The sequence below is a fragment of the Pelodiscus sinensis genome, chromosome 9 (assembly GCF_052426305.1).
Source record: "Pelodiscus sinensis isolate ZL-2025 chromosome 9, ASM5242630v1, whole genome shotgun sequence".
NCBI classification, from domain to species: Eukaryota; Metazoa; Chordata; order Testudines; family Trionychidae; genus Pelodiscus; species Pelodiscus sinensis.
In genome coordinates, this window is record NC_143060.1 from 31,977,485 (window position 1) to 32,000,822 (window position 23,338).

The window sequence follows — 23,338 nt, forward strand, 5'->3', positions numbered from 1 at the left end:
TTTTGCTTTCATGCTGTGCTGTCTTAAGCGAATTAGAGACAGTGATTTAATATAATCTAATCACAAAGTTTGTAATCAGTTAAGTGTAGTTTGGTTCAGTTTTCCCCTCCTGTAAAAGCATTAGGCAATTGCTTGTTTTACAATTAATTTAAAAGTCACTTGATTTTTTAATAAAAGAACCATTCTGTTTAATAAAAAAAAAAAATCATTCGTTTCACCATCATCCAGTAGTTTTCACTGTCTTTTTAACCCTGGGGGCTCCCATCACATCACCGAACCAAGTTGCAACACTTTCCATGTGGCTGGCCTGTGCACTCACTTAAAACACATGATGGATTAGAAGTACCACTTCTGCAAGACAGTTTTACACCAGAAAACCAAAGAGATTAAGATGTAATAACTCAGTAAGAAAAAGCAATAAATGGAAGAGTTTCTGGTACAGACCCAGTCATTTCAATATTTAATATTAGCCAGAAGGATGAGGCTACTGGTCACGAAAGAGATGAATTAAAAACGGTCATCTTAATGTCAATACTGATTTTCTCAGGATTTACTTTCAATTCAAATGTTTATTTTAGCACTTGCCTACAAAAAGGTAACACAATAGCACAACAACATGTTTAACATCTTCCCAGTTTGTACATGGTATATAAAAAGGATTTTTCTACACCCAAAGGATTTTTGCTCTTGTACATGCGATCATAAAATATACACCTCCATTTTTGTATTCTGCTTCCCAGGTGAACATGTTATGTAGAATAAAGTTTCCTTTAAAATGGTTCTAAAGCAAAAGAATAGACCGCTCAATAGCTCAGAATTGTCATCTTTGAACACTAGATCGTAATTATGGCGGATTTTCTGACTGCAGCAGATAATCACTCCAAACATCCACTCTCCAAAATTTGTTAGCCAAAACCACCATATGTCTAATTTAATTTCAGCTCCAGAAATGATCTGAAGACTTGTGCGATAGAGGATTTATTTAATAAAAGTGGATAATTATGAAGTACTTTTGTTGCTATTATGTTTCTCTTTTGTCTCACCTTAAAAAAAAAATATGTAGGTCGGCATTCTGCTAAAAAGTGAAAGGTTACATGCCTTGTGCTACCCAGCAGTGAGTGTAGTAAACTGTGTAAGGTTGCTCAGCTCAGCTACGCTACAACACTTCAGCCCAACCTCCTCTTTTCCTGGCTACGTACTCTGGCATTTCTACAAAGACTGTTATGTCAGGTGAGTGACTCATTTGCAAAATTATCTGTTAGTTTGTGTCCCGTGCCAGATTTGAACATTTGGTATTCCACTACACTGCTTCCAAGGGCAAATTTATCTAGTACGTTTTACTGAAACTCAATTTTGCTTCTTTTTTCCCCCCACTATTATTATAGGCAACTAGAAAAATCAATAGGCACCAGCGGCCTTTGACAATAAATACTGTAACTCAAATGAATGCTGATCCATATATAAATGCCTGTAGCATAAATGCCTGTAGCATCAAGAACAAATGTTTGACGTTGCCATTGGCCAATTATTTAATTTTTGGATCTACTGGAGTAATTGGACAGTCTAGCCAGGTCACAGTGCATAGCTGGTTTCATAATGCCCTTTTACATTCAGGTTCCATTGCTACTTGATTATGAAAGAAGTAGAACTATTTGCTTAAAAAATGCAACCTAAAAATAGAGATAATGATTAGTCTGAGGTTCACATTTCACAAACTTCAACAGGTTACATTATTTTCAAGAACACAAAGTTTGAGCTTTAAGTTCAGGAATTTTCCAGTTATTTTCTGTTTAGTTCTTGTGCAGTTTTTAAAAAGTCTCAAATACATTCACACATTCTTGTAAATATCTTCATTAGGATCTTCAAGAAAGCTGTCAGCTATCTTCAGGAAAGTAACCCTTTTAACTTGATGTCATTAATATGAAGTCATCAAAACAATTCAGATCCATTCCTTAATGACTGATACTATTGGAAACAGAAAGACCACATTGCCAGTGAGAGAACTACTCAGTAAGGTGGTAGGCAAATACAAGAAGTTCTGCACAAAACAGGTATGAATATTCTATGAATATTCCTGAGATGATTTTGTAGTCTGAATCCCTATGTAGGCCATTAATTTTAACACCTCCATTGAACTGGGAATCTGAGAGGAACCTATAATTTCTATATCCAAACAGAAGGAACCCTTATTTGAACTGATAAGCCAGGCCCACTAGTTACAAGCAATAGAAGATGGCCTAGCCACCAAAAGAAGATAGTAAGTTATTGCAATAGCTTGAATAGCTGCTGTGATTCCAAAAATCTAGGGCCTAGAATAATTTAAGTTAGGTATTTTACTGGAAAAACTATTCCATAACATAATATAGATGAATAAGATGACAGCTTATTTGTAGGATAGTGCAGGACTTGTAAAGCATTAGAAACCCAAATAATTCTTTACTGAATATTTCTGATATACTATCTCACCAAGATTTTGTTATATAGCTACTTAAGAGGCAGACAAATTAAACAGATGCCTACCATTTACAGCAGCAGAAGATTGACACCGGACTCTCCTCTTCTAATCTGTATCTGCCTGAGTTTGGTAGATCTTTACACTGTGATACAAACTCGTGAAGTTCCGTCTCTGGAAAGCCATCTTGCTGGTAATGCTGAAGATTTAGTCATTCTTAGTAAGAATACAAAGCTGAATTGTGTATTTAGTCTTGCTATGGTTTAAATATTCCCCCTCATTAGCTGAGCACACAATTGTATAAACTGGGTTTAGAAGACTGCACATTCTGAAGTGCAATAAACATAGTATAGAAATAGTCTGACACTTTTCAGCTTTTCAAATGAAAGCGTGGGATAGGAAGGCAGATTGGTTGTGTCTAAACTAGGGCAAGGTAGGAAGAGAATCTGTTAAACATTTGCATTACTATTTTAGTCATTCTTGCTTAAATTAGTTTCCAGAAATCTTTGATCACTAACATTTCAGGATAGAAAGTTAAGTTTATGCTCTAAATTAATTTGCATGGCCTCAACTTGCCTCAGTGCTTTGCTATACATGGTAAAAAGTGGATGAACATTGACAACTATGCTTGTTCCCAAGGCAGTGAAATCAAATGGCAATTATCTAGCTGCTAAAAGTTAGGGTTTTCAGTAGAAAAGTTTCTGTAACTTTTTCATATTTCAACTTTAATTACCAGATGTGTACTGGCAACAGCACTGAAGGCTATGGGTTTTGTATTAAATATTCTTACATTTTTCTTCAGAACCAGAGAATAAAAGACCATGCCTACCTTAATTGTTTCATATGTATCTGTAATGAGTGCAATGAAAAGACTTAGCACCATATAGATAAACAGGCTGATGAAAGAGTAGAGGTAGAGCCGACTGAATAACCAAACCATGTAGCTTTTCTGCTGCATTTTTGCAAAAGTGGCAAACATGTCATCTCCATTGATCAGTGAGAAAAGGCATTCTGAAACCATGTTCAGAGACCGAAACTAGAGGAGGGAACCAAAAAACAACCAACATAGTACCATCACCAAGTTTGCTGCAGCTACCCTATACTCTTTACAAGCATAAGGTACTAACTCAATCAAGTCTTCCTTCTGTAGAGACCTGCAGACCAAAAGGTGACTATGTGCATATTTAGCAGGGCAAGAATGCAGGATATAGCTATGACAATATGCACTGGTAAACTATATCCAGGCAAGAGAGGATTAGCTGTCACAGATTCAGATTGGTTCAGCTGTGAATAGGCTGACTGATGCCTTAGTTCTTATCCCTTTAAGAAAAGGATCTGAAGTGTAAAGAGAATTTACTCTTGTGCAGGGCTAAATTATTTCTCAAAACAGTGACTAGAAAGCCCAAGCATGTGATTAGGAATAATCTAGCCATACTTCTGACTCAGGACTCTCATAACAGTTGGGAGGAAAGTCTGATTGAGTCAATATTGCACTTGGTCAACCTGCAGAATTATGGATGGGTAAGTCTCTAGATTCTTAAAGACTAATAGTGAAAGTCTTGAAACTGTGAAGCTTAGCCATCGCTCTTATTTAGAATTCATACCAAATAAGCATCTATTCAGTTTAAGTGAGTGGTTTTCAAATGGTGTTTTGGTGATTCCTTTCACATAGTAAGCCTCTGAGTATGATCCCCTTATACAGTTAAAATGGAAGGAGTAATTTAATGGCGGCTGAGAGCCCATCCACATCAGAGTCAACAGCTTGCAACCCCAAAGGGTCGCAACCCCAAAGGTTCACAACCCCCCCTGACAACCCTAGTTAAATTTGTAATATTTCTGAGTTTTAAACGGAACATTACCTTAACATGATATGGTCCCAGTACAATCCAGCCACAGAAACAATAGCCCAGATAGATCATAGCAGCACAACAGCAGAATCGAATGACATTGGGCAATGCTGATCGTAGTGTCAGAATAAGCAGCTGCAGAAACCAATATTAACAATTAGAATCCAGCCAGGTATGTATTACAGTTGTATGATAACAACAAACAAAATAAATACCAACAGCATGGAGATCCCAGGAGATCCTTACATTATACTTCTGAAAGAAACCTAGGTATCGAATAACTCCAAGCCACACAAGCATAGTGGAAGTTCCTAGGAGGATACTACAGACATCATAACTTGTCAGACTCTATATTTTAAAAAAAAGCAAAGAACAAGTGTTAAAGCCACACAGTTGACTAGGTGTCTTCTTTTCTGTGCTAGCTTATGATTTGGACATTGCTACAAAAATCTTTCAAAAAGCCTTCTTTTCCTTTAAAGCCTCCATTTTGTATTCCAATATGGACCAAAGCCATTTCTATTTAGTGAGCAAAATCCTATTAATTTATACAGATGCAAGCAAGAAATGAGGAAGCATTTAAATTAAATTCAGTGCATTTCACACATGACAAATTTGTATTAGTAACATCCTAGAACTGTCATATTACAGATCAGATATAATCAAGTAGCTCAGACAAGTGCCACAGTTCTAGGAAGTTTCCAATGAGAGAGGTTTCAGTTTAAGAAGCTAATGATTACAACTCAATATTTGTGTTCCATTGATTCTTCATTCTATGAAGACCTACACACATTGGCCTGTCATCCAAGTGACTACATTTACTATCCTGTTTACAGCTGCAGTTCTCTGAAAGGTATCAGTAAGAAAAATTACCACCACACTTTAGTGATAAAGTTTTCACTTTTTTGTATTCCTCTTAAGATGAGTATAACCAAACAGCTGGGTAGATTACATTCCTTTTTGTGTTATCAGTTTTTTCACATATTACTCAACTGTATTTGTGCAAACTTGTGACGAGGGTTGCACAAGGTACAGTTTGGCTGGCAGCGTTTTCAGGCAGTTTACAATAAGGAAGGGTGTCTATTAAGATACCAGGTTAAGTTTGCAAGGCTTGTAGTGAGCTGCCTCTGCTTTTCTTGTGAGCGGATCACACACAATATGGAGTCTTAGACTGAACCCCACAATCCCAGTTACCATCGAGCCATTTCATAATGAAATGGCACACTAAGATTTCCAATCAGATGTACTCCTCTTTCATCATATACCTGGATTCCCCAGACCATACCATTATTCATTTTGTATTTATTTCTTGCTATTATTTCCAAGGATAGGCTTACAGCTTCTATAATTTGTAGTTGGATAGTCAAGGATTACTTGGAAAAAAAAGTCACCCTTCAACACCTGGATTTTCACAATTCTTTGATCAGACTAAAGCTGCTGCCCTTACAGGAATGCTGCAAAGATAATCTGGAGTTTTGAGGGCAAGTAGAAGTATTTGAATGCTATGCTATTTCAGGATAGAATATTTCTGCAGTTCTTAGTTGATTCTTATTGGACATGGTTTATATATCACTGTGCATGTTTGTAAGACTATTTAGAAACTAAGCATTTAGACCCTGGCATAAGCACTTCCAAAGGCAAAAGAAATGTTAAGAAGTAAATACCAATTTTGGCTGGTCGAATAAGAGATATTACCTCACCCACCTTGTCTCACCTTTTCAAAAATTATTTTTAATTAGGGAAGCAAGTTTTGATACAACTAAAAATACCCTGGTCCAAAAAGCTTAAGTGACAGTGCTAAAATGGGTTAAAGATACCACTGTAGTATGTATTCAAATCTAATTTTGTCATGTATTGTAGCAAGATGTTGTACAGTGGTGCACCAAAAGCTGCAGATCCATGCCCTCCTAAATTAAAGAGTCATATATACCAAGTACAGCTGGCACTATGTGGGAGGAGAAAAATGGAAAGTGAATACAAAATTTTTTTAGAGTTAATTTCTTGAGAGAAGAAAATAGGCAGATGAATTTCTAAGGATATTCAGGGTTCTAAAGTCCAATGGACCATCACTGAAGTGAAATGCCCGACGACACAGTTTATTTTTGGTCCCTGCTAATTTGAATCCTCTTAACAGGATATTGCTTGGCTATACTTGAGGAAAAAAGTCAGACAGATAGAATTTTGAAGACAGTTTTGCTTCTGTACAGTAGATGAACATCTTACCTTAGCTTGTATTTCCATTTTTAGTGTTGAACCAACAATAGTTAAAACATCACTAACAATAATCAGGATGTACCACCCATTAACAAATTCCATTTGATCAGTGAAAGATACTTCTTTCTTGTAGTGATGTAGGAAAAAACTTACAAATTCCTAGAGGAAAGAAAAATAAAAAGCAGCTATAATCAAGCTTTAAGTTTAAAAGGTTCATAAGCATTCCAGAGGACAAATTATACCCACCCTTTGGAGCCGAATTCCTTTAACTACTGACCGTATGCAGAGCATCAGTGAGGCTAAACAAGTCAGTATGACAAAGGCATCAAAGATCATCATGTAATGAGTATTCTTTTGTACTGCAAAAAAAATAAGAACAAAACCAAGATGTTGATAATAGTGCACAAACACAATGGATTTTGTCTGTCTACAGTATTTATTTAACTCAGTCTTAATCTCTATGTATAACCAGTTTGGATCAAAATTTATAGTTGTATCCATCAAATCTTACTAATTTCAAGCTCATACATCGCTGATGAGTTCTGTCATACTGAGACCCTTATCGAGTTGTAGGCCTACATCATACCAGTGTATTGTACTTGTGCTTAAGACAAGCCACCTGGAAAGTTATTTCAATATTGTATCTTCTGCCTCCCTCATATTCAAGAGGCAACAGCTTTCAGCTAAAACCTATTTAGTTTTTTACTGTCTTTCTTGAACAAGTTGTACAGATAGCACCATGTTACTTACTGTTTCATGCCTCTAAAAATAACTCCATATCAAAATGTTAGAGGAGTCTCCAGTATCTCATGAGAGCACGAGCTATTGTTCCTCATTTTACAGTTCTAGAAATGCAAGCCTTACAAAAACATTCAGTGACAGAGTCAAGAACTGATCCCAGATCTTCTCCATTCCAGTCCAGTCTTAACCACCCTCAGAGCAATGTAAGTTACTGTTACATCTGCACTCGGCAGTCACAAGCCAAGTATTTTAAGCAGAGCTAAACATCAGTTAGTCACCAATGTTGCTGTTAATAAAGTGCATGAAGAATTTGAGATTAATACATTTAGGCAGGTAAAGGTTTGCACTATAGCTGCTTAGAGGGTTAAGACATTTTATTCTAGAGTTTCCTATAAAACTAACATATTTGAACCCTTTTCATTCTCACGATTAAAGATTTTAGTGCTGAAAAACATTGTTTGCTTTAGACAACCTCTGTCTTCCATGAAAGGTATCCTAGTAATTTCATTTGTGTTTGGAGTGGTTTAGGGACTAGAGGGATAGCTATGTTTTGTTTTTTTAAATACAAAGACTGAGTAGTCCTGTAGCACCTTAGAAACCAACAGATATATATCATGAGCTTTCATGGGCAAAACCCACTTCCTCAGTGAGCAAAGGAAGTGGTTTTTGCCCATAAAAGCACATGATACCATATGGGTGTGTCTAGACTGGCAATTTTGTGCAAAAACTTGCCAGCTGTCTACACTGGCCGCTTGAATTTATGCAAGAGCATTGACTTTAATGTACAAAATCAGTGCTTCTTGCGCAGATACTTTCACGCTCCCGCTAGGGAAAAAACCCTCTTGCGCAAGGGGGCCAGCATAGACAGGGAAGAACTGTTTTGTTTAAAAATCGCGTCTAGACTGGCCACGGATGCTTTTGCACAAAAGCAAATCTCTTGCGCAAAGGCACTTGCCAATCTAGATGCGCTTTTGCAGAAATACTTATCGGAAGAATTTTTCCATTAAAAGTATTTCTGCAAAATCGTGCCAGTCTAGACGCAGCCTATACGTATATATTCATTTCTAATGAGCTACAAGACTACTCATTTTTTATTCACTAGAAGCTTTACAACTGGCTATCGATCCAAGTAGGTTTTGAAACAAGATATTAATCTAAAAATAGGGTACTGATGTGCTAACTGATCTGAAGGTGGTACCTGCTGCACCATCCTGCAAAAGATAGACGTTTACCTTTGTGTGTGTGTGTGTGTGTGTGTGTGTGTGTGTGTGTGTGTGTGTGTGTGTGTGTGTGTACACACACACACACACACACACACCTCTGCCACATGTGATTATATGATCACGTCAGCACTGCAATTCAAATTATTTTTTCCCCCCTACAAGTACAGTTGGCTAGTATGTTTCACCACAGGTTTGAGATTACAAAAGAACCTTCTGGTTTGACCTGTAAAAACAATGTTATTGTGATGCTATTTTAACAAAACTTAATATGACTGACCAAAACAAAAAAGTTGATATAAAGCACCTTTTAGCACTGCACATGAGATCCTTTGGGACTAGCACACCGTCTAGTGAACAGCTGGTGAAAGGCAGCTAGTAGGGCTAATTAAAGCAGGTTTCACAAAATAGAAGAGCTTTTGAAAACTCTCATTGAGGGCCAAGATGGTTTTTTCTTCCCTCCTGGGGGGGGGGGGGGGGGGGGAGAACACAACCACACACCAGCACAGAGGTGAAAGTAATTTAAACTTCTTATATGTACAGTCATTTCAAACACACACACACACACACACACACACACACACACACACACACACACACACCTCAAAGCAGACATTTGTGGGGAGGGGTTACAATACAACAGTACCTATAAGAAATTTAAATGTGGGATAGACTGCAGGGGGCAGAGATGCAGGAGTCAGGGCATGTGCAGGGAAAAAGGGATTGTTTCTGCTCCCTTTGTCCTCTCTAAACAGAGCCTATCTCCCCCAGAGATTTGTAGTAGTGTGCCCTGTTGTTTCACTTAATGGAGCAAGAGGAAAGCTCATACTGTGGATCACTCACTCCCCAGCCCCTGGGAGGAAGAGGAATTAAGGAAGGCACACTGTGCACTTTCCTCTCACACTTATACCAGTACAAATCCTTGGGAGATACCACCATTTACCTCCCTTCTGTTCACAAGAGCTGACCATTTATTTCTATCCTGTTTTCTGTCCTCGGCAGTTGCTGATCCAAGAGAGGAGCTTCCCTCTCATCTGTGGACTCATTTTTTAGTTAGAAGAACCTTTGGTGAGGGTCCTTGTCAATAGCTCTCTCCAAGTTCAAATACCCTGTATGCAATGCATTACCTTTCCTTGTCCACCTTTGACAACACCCTCGAGGAATTCCAGTAGATTGCTTTTCACAAAAGAAAACCCCAGTATTGACTCTTTCCAAGAAATCAGGATTAACTATGGAAGTTAGCGACTTGACTATCCAATAAGCAAATGCTTATTTGATAGTTCAGTAACAACCCGGACATTATAATCAAACCAGCTGACAAAGGGAGTGCTGTGGTCATTATGAATAAGTCCGACTATGACCAGGAGGCAACGAGACAACTCTCCACCACCACATTTTACAAACCTGTCTCCTCTGATCCCACCTCAGAATACCAAAAGAAACTACACTGTCTCCTTAATGACCTCCCTACATCTACTCAGGACCAAATCCACACAAACACCTTCTGAACCCCGACCAGGATTGTTCTGCTTCCCAAAAGCCATAAACTGGGACACCCCGGACATCCCATCTCAGGTATCAGCACGCTCACTACTGGATTATTCAGCTATGTAGACTCTTTTCTCAAACCCTGCGCAACCAACACTCCCAGCTATCTCCGAGATACTACTGACTTCCTGAGAAAACTACAAAACATCGATAACCTCCCTCATAACACCATCCTTGCTACCATGGATGTTGAAGCTCTGTACACCAGCATCCCACATGAAGACTATCTGGCAGCAGACCTATGTAACTTTGTTCTAACCCACAATTATTTCCAGTTTCAGGACAACTTCTACCTCCAGATCAGTGGCACAGCCATGGGTACACGCATGGCCCCACAGTACGCTAACATCTTTATGGCTGACTTAGAACAATGTTTCCTCACATCCTGTCCCCTTTTACCCCTTCTCTACTTACGCTACATCGATGACATCTTTATGATCTGGACCCACGGCCAAGAAACACTGGAGACATTCCACAGAGATTTTAACAACCTACATCCCACCATCAATCTCAGCCTGGACATACCACACTAATACCAACCCTGGAACTTTTCCTTGCAACAAACCCCGTTGCCAGCTTTGTCCAAATATTCACTCTGCTGACACCATTATTGGACCTAACCAATTCAGTTATAAGATCAAAAACACATATTCCTGCTCATCCAGAAATATAATTTATGTCATCATGTGCCAACAGTGTCCGTCTGCTATGTACATTGGACAAATGTCTCAGATGCTTCACCAAAGAATCAATGCACACAAAACAGATATCAGACAGTATCACAAAGAAAAAACAGTTTCTTGCCATTTCAACCAGAAAGGGCATTGTCTCAATGACTTCATTACCTGCATACTGCTTCAAAGGCATTTTCACACCAGACTTGAAAGAGAAACCTCTGAACTGTCATTCATGCTTAAATTTGACACTTTACGCCAGGGTCTTAAAGATGCTAATTACCTTACCCATTACAAAGATAGCTTCCCCAATTATCACCTCTAATATCATTAGCTCACAGACATTTACCCCCACCCCCCCAATCCCACCTCTGTTCTGAAATTTGATTTGTCCTTTTTATGTGTCTTCACTTTTTTTTAATTGTATCCTTTGGTATATATGGTTGTGACTATTTTCTTCCACTATTTGATCTGAGGAAGTGGGTCTGGCCCACGAGAGCTCATCTAATAAACCATCTTGTTAGTCTTTAAAGTGCTACATAGTCCTGTTTTTGTTTCAGCTAGACTAGACTAACATGGCTACATCTCTAGTACAACTTTACTTGACACTTTCCTCCCCCTTCTGCCCTATCAGAGAGAAGCAGCAAGCAGGGGAGAACAGGAGCCCGTGCTGCAGAGAACTGGCTTTAAAATGTTCTGGAACCAGCCCGTCTGGCCAGCTCTAGCTGCTGTGAATAGGAGCTGCTAGACTCAGCGTGAGCTGGGACCGAACAGTCCCAGCTCACGCGGATCACTGCGCCTCTGCATTTTAAAGTGTAATAACAGCCCAGCATCTCTGCCTATGTTTAAAATGCAGAGCCATAGTGTTGGTTGCTGTGGAGCTAGCACTGCTCATTCCAGTCTGGAATCAGCTTGTGGAGCTACCCCCACTGTAGCTCTGCACAGCAGCACTTAACTATATGATTAGCCAGATAATTGCATTTTAACATTCTTAGGATTGACACAGATGAACATACATGTTCTGTACCATAGTTTCAACCAGTTGTCTTTGTGCTCAAGTTAGATTTAATGGCCTGTAATTGTCAGGATCAGTGCTATACATTTTTTTAAAAATTGACGACACATTAGCGGTCTTAGTCCTCTGGTACAGATGACAATTTAAGTGATAGGTTATATACCACAGTTAGTAGTTCTGCAATTTCATGGCTGATTTCCTTCAGAACTCTTGGGTGAAGACAACCTGTTCCTGGAATGATTAAATGTATCAGGTTCATTCCAAAACCACTTCTAACCACTCAATCTGGGACACTTACTCAAGTTTCTCACTGACCAGCTCAGGTGTGGTCTTCAGTGAGAAAGTGACCTATGTAAAGAATTCATTTAGCTTCTCCACAATGGCATTGGCTTCCTTGAGTACCCCTTTGACACAAACTTGATAACTGTTCTGTTAAAGTTTCAGGTGATTAGGTGAAAGTTCAAATGTTATGAGTAGAAAGATTCTTTATAAAACCTAAATTTCAAGACCAACTCTGGACAACATCCCTTCACATAATTCCATATTAATTGGCAAAGTGAAAAAGGGCAAGAAGATTGAATACAACCCCATCCCATGTGGAAGAGAATAAGGCATCCAGAAATATTTGTAAGTATTTTAACTTAGTTGTCACTTACTGGATCCAGAAACATGCCAGTCTTTACATTCCCGGATGGCAATATCATTGTCCAGATTTATTTTGATTCTTCCACTATGTGCTTTGTTATCAAACACTATCTGCATGAAAAACAGGGAGAGATTTTGTATAAAGCCACAGGCACTTACATAAAGCTTAGAAATGTTACATATATTCCATAACAATGACTGAATATTGAGAAAAATTATGAAGCTTGGAAACAATGTAAATAAGTATCAAAAAGTCTAATTATAGCTCTTTCTTGAATTATAAATTATTTGCTAAGTGACTAGTTAAGTCAATTTAAGTTACAATCCCATTCTAGTCCAAACTGCATGACCATTCTTAGAAGGGTCTCTAGAGAAAAAAGGGAAAGGTTTTTGGGGTTTTTTTTTTTTTTTTAAAATAGGCTTGTAGTGTGCTCAAAGGTGGGAGTTTAATTGCTTATACTTGCTGTCTAGTAGCATTTGATTAATGGTCTAACAGGAGAACCAATCAAAGGTTGGCAAAATGTCCTGCAGCTCCCAAAACAGAACCTTCCAACTATTTATAGGCTACTGTACACTATAGTAGCTCCTTCCACCCACTCACTGAGAACTGATAGCTGGTGCCCAAGCATGTTTAAAGATACATTATGTGTATTACACATAAGCAACATATGCAAGAATTACTAGGAATACAAAATATACTAAGGCATCCACTTACTGTCAAAGTAAAGTCATAACAATCTGGGAGTTCATGGTGACGAACTGTCTGGAGATTGATTGCTTTCAGTTTGAAGGTAAGCTGTATGGTCACAAGTCTGGAAGTCAATTTTGCATTAGTTTTCATAGTAGGGATGTGAATGGGTAACCTGTTAACTGGTAAGCATCACCCATTAAGGGGTGATATTTACCAGGTAATGAATAACCATTTCCTAGGAGCAGCCCTCTGCCATGGGTGGATGGCTGTTCTAGCCCCACAGGGCTACTGGTTCCTAGCCCACTAAACTGGTCCAGAGTGAGCCTATGCGGGCTGGGAGCTGGCAGTTCTCCCCACCATACACCCACACCACTTCAGCCTCCCGGCCTGTAAGGGCTGGGAGCCAGCAACCCTCTTTCCAGCGCAAGCCTGCTGACTCCCAGCCCACGACCCAGGCAGAGAGCCTGCAGCCACACCCTCCCCACTGCCACTTCCATGCTTCCCCTCCCCACAGCCCTCCACCCTCATAAGGCTGCCAACTCCTAGCCATATAGGCTGGGAGCCAGCAGCCCTGCTGAGCTGAAGCAGCCTCTGCCTCCAGTGCAGGGGGCACTCCAGTCCACCTGTCCATTTAATGAGTTAACCTGTTCAACTTAACTTAAATAGGATTTTATATCCCTATTTCATAGTACTAGAATCTTACTCCTCACCTATGGAAGTCCAGAGTGAAATTGAATGTGTGCTTCCCAAGTGTTCTGTTTTCAAAAGGCATCATTGGCTCAACATAGAAACATTCTGTCATTTAGAAAGAGGCATAAACAAATCAATTCAGTGTCAGTTTGATTTGTTTTAAACCACCAACCCCTAGTGGCTATAAGAGCTATTGATCTAAGTCAAAATAATGTATCTCAAATGGATCAATCATTTGAGAGAGAAGTTTGTCAGTGTATTGGCTTCCTTCCTTGCACACCCAAGTCAATGCATTCTTGACGTAGGGCACACCTAAAGAATTAACATTTGTTATTTATTTCCTTATCTCAGAGCGATGTGGTGATGGTAATGAGTTAGTAAATGCATTAATAAAATGCAAGAGGCTTCATAGTATATTGATAGATGCCCCAGGAAAAAAAAAAAGTCAGTCAAACTACCAATTGCACTGGATAAAGCTAGTGCTACTACCCTCATATAAAGGCATTAGAATTGTTAGTATTTTTATTTAAGAGTTACAAAAACTTACACATTTCACAGTTAGTCTACAATAAAAAAGTTTAAAGACTGACTACATGATCATAAAAACCAGCACAGATTGTGCAATAAGAAACATTTGCGATTCAGCGATTCCATGACAGTTTAATGCCACTATCAAATTCTAGATAGTTTGGGAGAAAATTTAAAACAAAATTTGCTGAGTATAAATAAAGAGTTCAGATCAGATCTAAGATACATGTCACCTGTTTCAATGTTGGGATCAATATCAAAGGTGTCGTTTCCTGGACAGATGCTCCCTCGCTTGTAGAACTGTTGACAGATTGCCATAGCTGTCTGTTCTGCTCCTCTCCTCTCATAAGCATGATTTCCAACAGAAATGTTGTTCAGCTGTAAGTACTAATTCACAAGAAGATAGTCAAACTGAATTAGATATAGTGCCTTGATTGCTACAGCTGAAACAGTCAATATTAGTTTGACTCTATCCTATAACCCAACTGCGGGGAACCAAAGGCCTGGGAGCTGAATGTGACCCTCAGGATGCCTGGATCCAGCATCAGAGGCTCAGGGTTCCCACCCAGCATTGGGGAGCCCACACTGCTTCTCCAGCCTCTCCACTGTCCCTCTGCAGGGCTGAAGAACACAAAGTCTACTAGCCCAGACCCACAAGTCCCTGGTGTGTGAGGGGAATGAGGAGAGATTGTCTTTTTCCTTCTCAGTCAGGGCCACATCAGAGGGTTATTTTTCTTTGAGTCAGTGCCCCCCCCCCCCAAAAAAAAGGTTCTGTACCCTGGCTATCATTTTTTTGTTTAAAGAGTCACCTAAATAATTCAGAAGGGTTACTACACCCAGGACCAACCCACAACATTTTGGCACCCGAGGAGGGGAGCTCAAATGACACCACCATGCCCCTCACTTGGGCCAAAACTTTGACAGGTCTCAGTTCCACCTTCTTCCTGTTCTATTCCTCTCATGTTACTGCTCTGCTACCTACATATGCACTAGCAGACGACAATTTTCTACACTCTGGGTCCTAGTGGCACCCCCCCCCCCCCCCAGTCTGGCACCCTGAGATGGCTGCCTCAGTTCAGCTCATGGTAGGGCCAGCCCTGATTATACCATGCACCACTGTTGGACTTGTGAACTAACTTAGGGTATGTCTACACTGCCACCTTAGTTCGAACTAGGGTGGCTAATGTAGGCATTCGGAGTTGCAAATGAAGCCTGGGATTTAAATATCCTGGGCTTCATTTGCATCTTGCCGGGCGCCACCATTTTTAAATCCCTGTTAGTGCGGACTCCGTGCCCGCAGCTACACGCGGCACGGAGTAGGTAGTTCGAATTAGGCTCTCTAATTCGAACTACTGGTACACCTCGTTCCATGAGGAATAATGGTAGTTCGAATTAGAGAGCCTAGTTCGAACTACCTACTCCGTGCCGTGTGTAGCTGCGGGCACGGAGTCCACACTAACAGGGATTTAAAAATGGTGGCGCCCGGCAAGATGCAAATGAAGCCCAGGATATTTAAATCCCAGGCTTCATTTGCAACTCCGAATGCCTACATTAGCCACTCTAGTTCGAACTAAGGTGGCAGTGTAGACATACCCTTAGAGAGTTTTGCCTAGGCAAAAAGTTCAGGATTAGATTCTAAACAAGAAGCATTTACTATTAAATGTGTCTCTTTACAAGTCCCTAGGATGTGGCTAATTCATTATTTTTAAAAGCCCTTGTAAACTCTTGGATTAGAGCCATTAGCCATGAGATGCTTACTACTACTACTACAACCACCACCACCACCCTTGGAAGACCAGTGCTAAAAAGATTCTGCAATATTTGCTTTTGCACAGCATTCTCCAATATAAATTAAAGCTATCACACTGAAGCTTCAGAGTAAACAGATACTGTCTCTCCCCCTCCCATCCCTTTCAGATAGTTCACTTTTGAGATGCTAAGGGACCACATCTGAGTGTTTTACAGCTGAAATTTTCACCTTTAAAAGAAATTGCAGATGCAACTCAGTATTTATGTTTATTTATCTCCAATACCTCACATTGTTGGTGCTAAATGGAAATATGGTTACACATATCTGGGGTGCCAAATGCAAACATTTGCTCGTGAGAAGAGGGCAAGTACTCCTTTGAAGAAAGGGTGGACCATACCATCTAGCTCTCCCAAAGGGCAACTCTACCAAAATAAACTGTTTAGTGACAAGCATTCCTTGTAGCATCTAAATATGATAATTTATTTTACTGTAAGTTATTAAATCAGGGAAACAATACGGCTATTTACTTAGCATTTGAGGGGGGGAAAACCTGAACCAAGTGGAAGCTCTCATCCAGCCAGAAGAAGCCATCCTTCACTCATCCCTGAAAATAAAACCTACTACCAAACTTCAGATTCTCTCTTAGATGCCTCCTCTCAGACACTGTTTGCTTTCTTGTAGATGGCTGGATAAGACACCCCAAAGAATGAGACATTCACCCAGATAGGCTACAAACTCCCTTCCCCCAGAAGGGGGCTGTCCCACTGCCCCCGTGCTCCGCGGCTTTGCTCCGGACACCTGTGGTACAGCAGCTGGGGCGCTGCCGGTTGGTACCGTAGCGCTGCTCTGGGCGCTACTGGACCAACCCAGCAGCACCCCAGCTGCTCTGCCCCAGGCGTCCCCAAGTCAGCCACTGCTGAAACTGACCAGTGGCTGACTACAGGAAGCCCCTGCCCCAGGCTTCCTGGAATCAGCCGCTGATCAGTTTCAGCAGCAGCTGAATCTGGACGCCAGTTCTGACTTACATACAGATTCAACTTAAGAACAAACCTACAGTCCCTATCTTGTACGTAACCCGGGGACTGCCTGTATCTACTAGCACAATAAGCAACTGACATTTTTGTAATGCCGTTCATTAAGAGCTCAAGATTTGGGAATAATGCAAAGTTACAACAAGCTATTTGAATTTGTAAGATTACTAGACAGTCTATAAAAAGCAGCATGTAGCCCTGTGACATCTTAGACTGACATATTTAATATCGTGAGTTTTCATGTGGAAAATCCACTTCATCAGCTGAGAATGAAAGGTTTTACCCTCAAAATTTCATACTATATATCTGTTAGTCTAAGGTGCCACAGAACTACTCCTTTTAAAAGTTACAGACTAATATGGCCAACCCTCTGAGACCTTTTAGACATTCTGTGGTATGTTAATGATGCCACAGTTAAAGGTACAAGTCTCTGTTCAAGTTTGTCTGCTTAATTTAGAAAAATAAGATGGTCTCCTAAATTTTCCCTTTCCCAAACCCACAAAGAAATGAGGGTGATAAGTGTTCAGAGAATTTTCTAACTCAATTGCTTTCTAAAAATACCAGTTTCATTTCAGTCTCAAAGGGTGTGTCTAGACTACATGCCTCCGTCGACGGAGGCATGTAGATTAGCCAGATCGGCAGAGGGAAATGAAGCCGCGATTAAAATAATCGCGGCTTCATTTAAATTTAAATGGCTGCCCCGCTCTGCTGATCAGCCTGGTTTCACGAGGCATACCTGTGCCCATCAAGAAAGGCTTCTTGTCGGCGCGGCGCGTCCAGACTGCCCCGATCTGCCGACAAACAGCTGATCGGCAGAGCGGGGCAGCCATTTAAATTTAAATGAAGCCGCGATTATTTTAATCGCGGCTTCATTTCCCTCTGCCGATCTGGCTAATCTACATGCCTCCGTCGACAGAGGCATGTAGTTTAGACGTACCCAAAGAGTTGAGACACCAGCTTTAGATATGTTGCAAGATTTGTAACTTGAATCAATTTACAGGTTCTTAAGTTCTTTTCTAAAGCTTTTACCGTACAGCAATGGAAACCTTTACCTGGTTTATTGCAAAGAAGATCTGATCGTAGACATCTGCCTGTGTGTATACAGCATAGGTATCATCCATTCTTTCTGTATACCCTTTCAAGAAGAGGTGCTTGAATGCCACAGTATTCTCCTCTTTGAAGGCAACCACCATTTGATTGCTTAGCCCAAAAACTACTAACTGGGTGGGAGGGAAAAAGATAGAATGTTTGCAGTTCCAAAAGAAAGTTGGTTAAAACTTACCCTCCCTCTTTCCAAAAACCTGGATAGTCATGGCTGGATTTGCCTATTACTAGAAATGGGGTTCATACTGCCTGTCAGCAGTTTCTTTTTTGGGGGCACACAAGAGAGGCATAGGACATGTTGGAAAGTCCAACTAATATCAACTAGATTGTTACTTCAGTATAGCTTCAACTGCCTCCTCCTGCATTTGGAATGTCATTTCTCATCCAGATAGAGGCACATCTAACAAGGTTTTTTTTCCCAGTGGGGGAAATGCCATTCCCTCTTCAAGCTGCAAATGAGTCACTACACATGTTTTGATAGTCACAGTCTGAGGTTAGAGTTATTTTGGAAAGCAAGAAATAGTGGAGTGACTCAACTCAAACAGCTACAAGGTGTAACCAGATTGAGCTTTAGAGTGAGGAAAAGAAAAAAAAAAAGTCACCTGGATGATGCAGGAAGGGAAATGTAGTTGTCTAATCTCTTTCTTTCTGGTGAAGCTGCATTGGCACAGAATTCTGCAGTTACATGAAGCAGCTTTTAAAGAGATATTAAGAATGAATTAAGTGTTCATTAAAAGGATTACTAAACTCATCTGAGGAAGTGGGTTTTGCCTACAAAAAGCTCATGATACTATATAATTTGTTAAGGTGCCAAAGGAATACTCATTTTTGAAGTTACAGGCTAAGAGAAGAATTAGCACGTAGGCTCTCTCTCCAGTCGAAGTGGGGAGAGGCAGATAATCATATTTTAGTCAGCAACAAAGGTTTGGTCTAGTAAATTAAACTTTAAACTTAAAAATTCTATTCTTGCATACCTAAAATGTATATGAAAAAGGTTTACATACCTCGTTCAAGATTCATAGTCAACATACTATGCAACATCTCCCATATTTTCAAGGCTTCCAAAACTGCTTATCAAGAGAAGCCTGAGCTGGTACTGTTATGTTGTGCAAGTAACATTTATTGAGTGCCTTCATCCTGTCTTGTATCCATGGTGAGAAAATAAAACTTCAGATCCTCAAATAACTCACCTGAATGGTAACCATCACTATTTTTAAAAGTTGAATCCCAAGTTTCCAAGGTTTTCTGCCCCGGGCCCAAAATTTCTCACATGGGTTCATGAAAAAAAATTTAAGCTTCCTTCTAAGCTGGTCTTCCAGAAGCAGCTCCTGTGAAACAGACTGGTGTCGTTTGTAGCTGTAAAGATTACCATCATCATGAGAGCTGCAGCTGCTTATAGCCACTTCAGCATTTTCCATTTCTGGAAGAAAATGGCCATTGTAAGAGTCAATTGGGAAAAACATGCCGTCATGAGCACGGTCAACAGCAGACCACTTTTGTTTCACAAAAATGAACACTCAAGATTTTCATCTAACCATTACACGCAGTTTCAAGATATTTGCATGTTACATTGTGCAAAAAATCATTATATATTCTTTAGAAATGCAGCGATAACTAGGCACAATTAAAATTGAGATGCTATTCAATTTGGAGATTAAAATATCAGGACCATGATTTACAAGTGACATTGGCCCTTTTGGATTATTGAAACCATTGCCAAAAAGCTCATTCTTCCCCTCACACACACACCAAAACCACAAATACGAGATAAGTTTTAGACAGTGGGAAATAAATCAGAAGGACATTTGTAGTATGTCGACATCAGCGTTTAAAGACACTTGTTATCTACTTCTAAGTCTCCAAGCCTGCTGTTTTGAAAGTAGAACCGGGCCAAAGGCAAGAACTGATTTTTTCAACTTTAAATGACCTATAGCATTTTCAAGTGTTAGTTCTCCTGTTCACAGTACATACATCCTAGAGACAGCAACTGGTCTTAAAGTGAGACACTGCTACCATGTTTTTGTGTGTCAGTTTTCTCTCAAGTCTGTGACATTTAGTGTTGTAATCGGACTCAAATCCTGGGCTCTACATTTTAAAGTTCCCAGCCTATTTGATTGTAGAAGAAAAAAAAATATCTTGAGATCATTGAGAATACATATCTTAATGGCTCGGCAAAAAGAAAGCAAATAAGGAGGCCCCAAAAGGTGTGGGCAGGTTTGTGAGGTTTTTAAACCAATGGTTTTTCGGGACCCGAGCCTTGATATCTGACTGGTTGGGGTTGGTAGTACTGCAATAGAAACCTAGGATAAATGCAATGACAGGCCTTTTTTCTGTTAAGCTAGCTAAGACTGCAGCCAAACATGGTCAAGCAAATCTGCTAAAAAGAAAAATTGAATAGATTAAATTCTTCATTACATTCTTTATCACAAAAGCTCCTTACTATGGTGTTTAAGCATCAGAGTGAAGAGTCTGTAATACTTTACTCAAAAACATTTTAAGTAGGTCAATATAGGAAAAGAATTTTGTTTCAGTTAAGAATAGGGAAAATGTCAAATTTCACAGTTTATGTGGTGTTTTGAATATACTGGAAAGATTTTAAACAGACAAAAATCAAGTGTTAAAACTACATGGGCTAGAAAGTTCTCCTTAATTTGCAATTGAATAATGAACTGCAAGTCATTAAAATTAATTTTTCCTTCGGTTGTTGCGTGAAGTCATTGTATTCAGCCCTGAAATTCTGTACAGTTGCTTAATATTAAAAATTACTATTGGGACTACCAGTAAAGCTAGTGTTAAAACCACACATTTTACATTCTCTTTTGAGGGCTTTTATTACTGCAGGGTTTAGTGTTTATAAAGGACTCCAATTTTAACACAATTTGTTTTGACAATTCTTAAATGTTACTCTTCCTGGCTTTAAAAAAGGAAATACATCCTCCTTCTGACACAGGATTTTATTCACACTTGGTTGTATTCTAGGTGCCATCACAGTTCCGAGTGGAAATAACTCTTAATACGCATGTTAGATATCTACTTCTGGTGATACAAGTAATTTTATTAGTGATGTTTTAAGAACATGTTGCAAGCTTCCATCACAACCACCTTCTGAAGATTTTGGAACACATATTGGGGTCAGAAATTCTTTTGATAATTCCTTATGGATCTTTGAGCAACAGGGAAGATCTTACATAAAGTCTGAAAAAAACCAAGTATACCACACAGAATACACAGAGGGTGCAGAACTAGCTAGTCAGTTTTACAATGCCAAAGACACAAGAAGCAGTCAGAGTTAAAACTCTAACATGGCCTCAGATTGCTTTGTATAGGGATGAAATGTTATGAAAAGAAAAAAAAAGTCAGACATGGCATTTAAACAACTACTACTACTAGATACCTTGTACCTGAAAATTTAAGAACAAAGTCCATAGTCCCACTTTCTACAGTGTTTTATACCCAGTATTTTTGTCTCAAGTCACCAACAAGCCAACTTTACCATAGATGACTGAAAATGCCAATTCAATTAAAAGCACTTAAAGACTTAAAAAAATATATATCTACAGATAATGTTAATGAAGCACTCACTTCAGAGAATGGGCTTTGGTATCCATGTTTAAAACAGTTTAAAGTTAACTCATGTTTTCCAAAGCGTCATTCAAAGTGTCAGAGCCTCCCTCTAAGGAGGCTGTAAAATATGGATACCTAAAGGAAGGAAGTTGTTCCCTGATCTCTACTCCCTAAAGGTAGCATCACAGTGCTTCTCACCGCAGTTTTCCCCAACCTTCTAGAATGAGAGCTGCCAAAAGCCGGGAGACTGCTCACAAACTGACCTTCTGGAGGATAACGATAGAAAAACTGCATTTCACAAGCTGCTCCTGTGCCTTTCTCCTCCATGATCGCTTAACTATTTCCCCAGGGCAGCACAACCTACAGAAACTGAGATATTTACTTATTTAACAGGCGCCCTGACACGTTATTTATGTAACCTACCCCTCTGCACGCTACACAGCGCGATCTTGTTAGCATCGCTGCAAAGTGCGAGGACACCTGATGCCAATATCCCTTGCGCTTCAAACCACGTACCTGCAGCAGCCAGCTGGGAAGGTGCAAATTGCTCTGGTGAGACGACGTCAGTTGAGAACTGGTTTCATAGCTGCACACGCACCTCTCCTGGCCTGTGACTGAAGGGGACAAGCGAAGCGAAGAATGCGTTGGCATCTGACAGCAGCAGAGCCCAGATTCTGATGTCAGGGACTAACTGATGCAGTAGCAGCATTAGCGTCACATGACTGCTACTCAGCCTCCTCCTACTTGCAGACTGAATTTCATCGAGATCCGAGTCCTTCCCGGTCCAGTATTTTTCCTCTCACCTACCTCATACCAGATTTCCGCAACCAGCATGCAATAGTCCTACAAACTCCTGTGCGATGATCTCAGCCAACAGGTCAAGTTACTGCAGCATTTACAGCCATGTTCCTTACCTGTCGCTTAAGAAGCGTAGGAGCTTATTTTAATTCTTCTTTTTCTTGCTCTCGTCCAAAATAGCTAGGTAGCCATCTCTTGATTAGTACACAAGGACACTGTGTTAACATAAAAATCAGACGCTGGAAACAAACCTATTTCCGTACTCTTGTTATCAATAACATGTAGGCAATCCACATGGACAATTCTAAATAAACATCTGTTTTACTTGTCACTGGTCTAAGTTACTTTTTGCTTTGCTTTCAGCTTGGACCCTTAGAATCAACTGTGTCATTGTTATTTTTATCATCCGTTTCCATTTCAGATTCGGAGAAAGGTGATATTTGGGTTGCAAACACTACAGGGGAATGTTTATTTGTATAGAAATTGCTTTGAAATTGAAAATTATTCTTCCACTATAATTTTTAAATAAAATTGAATGTTGATTTAGCTTAATATTATACAACTTAAATTTAGGGCTAAATTTGAACTAACGTGTTACTTTAAACATGTTTTGCACAAAATAATGTTTAGTATAATAATTATTTCGTTTTTCATGCTGCAGTGGAAGTGTTAAAACACAGGAGATGTGGATTGTTTTCTTGGTCCTGGCACTAAATTCCATTTCCTGTTTGACTTTGGATAAATCACTTGCCGTTTCTGTATTTCAGATTCCCCATTTGAAAATGGTACTAATAATCCTGGTCTAACTCACACAGGTATGGTGAGAATT

General features: G+C 39.7%; 1 protein-coding gene across 4 annotated transcripts; it reads right to left on the reverse strand.

Moving 5' to 3' along the window:
* Positions 1–269: 269 nt before the first annotated feature.
* MCOLN3 (mucolipin TRP cation channel 3) lies at positions 270–22,875 on the reverse strand. 4 transcript variants are annotated; one of them, XM_075936374.2, is made up of 14 exons: positions 22,228–22,875; positions 19,338–19,567; positions 18,096–18,263; positions 14,496–14,649; positions 13,755–13,839; positions 13,069–13,165; positions 12,365–12,464; positions 6,757–6,869; positions 6,520–6,669; positions 4,519–4,647; positions 4,312–4,434; positions 3,282–3,488; positions 2,521–2,651; positions 270–1,965 (listed from the first exon to the last, which is right to left on the reverse strand). In XM_075936374.2, the coding sequence occupies exons 2-14, from the start codon at positions 19,563–19,565 to the stop codon at positions 1,953–1,955; spliced, it is 1,698 nt and encodes a 565-aa protein (XP_075792489.1). In that variant the 5' UTR covers positions 19,566–19,567; positions 22,228–22,875; the 3' UTR covers positions 270–1,952. The 4 variants fall into 4 exon arrangements, with proteins under 4 accessions (XP_075792489.1, XP_075792486.1, XP_075792487.1 ...); XM_075936371.2 differs by lacking the exon at positions 22,228–22,875 and adding an exon at positions 21,975–22,129 and having other exon boundaries at positions 272–1,965; XM_075936372.2 differs by lacking the exon at positions 22,228–22,875 and adding an exon at positions 21,975–22,126 and having other exon boundaries at positions 274–1,965; positions 4,546–4,647.
* Positions 22,876–23,338: the final 463 nt, after the last annotated feature.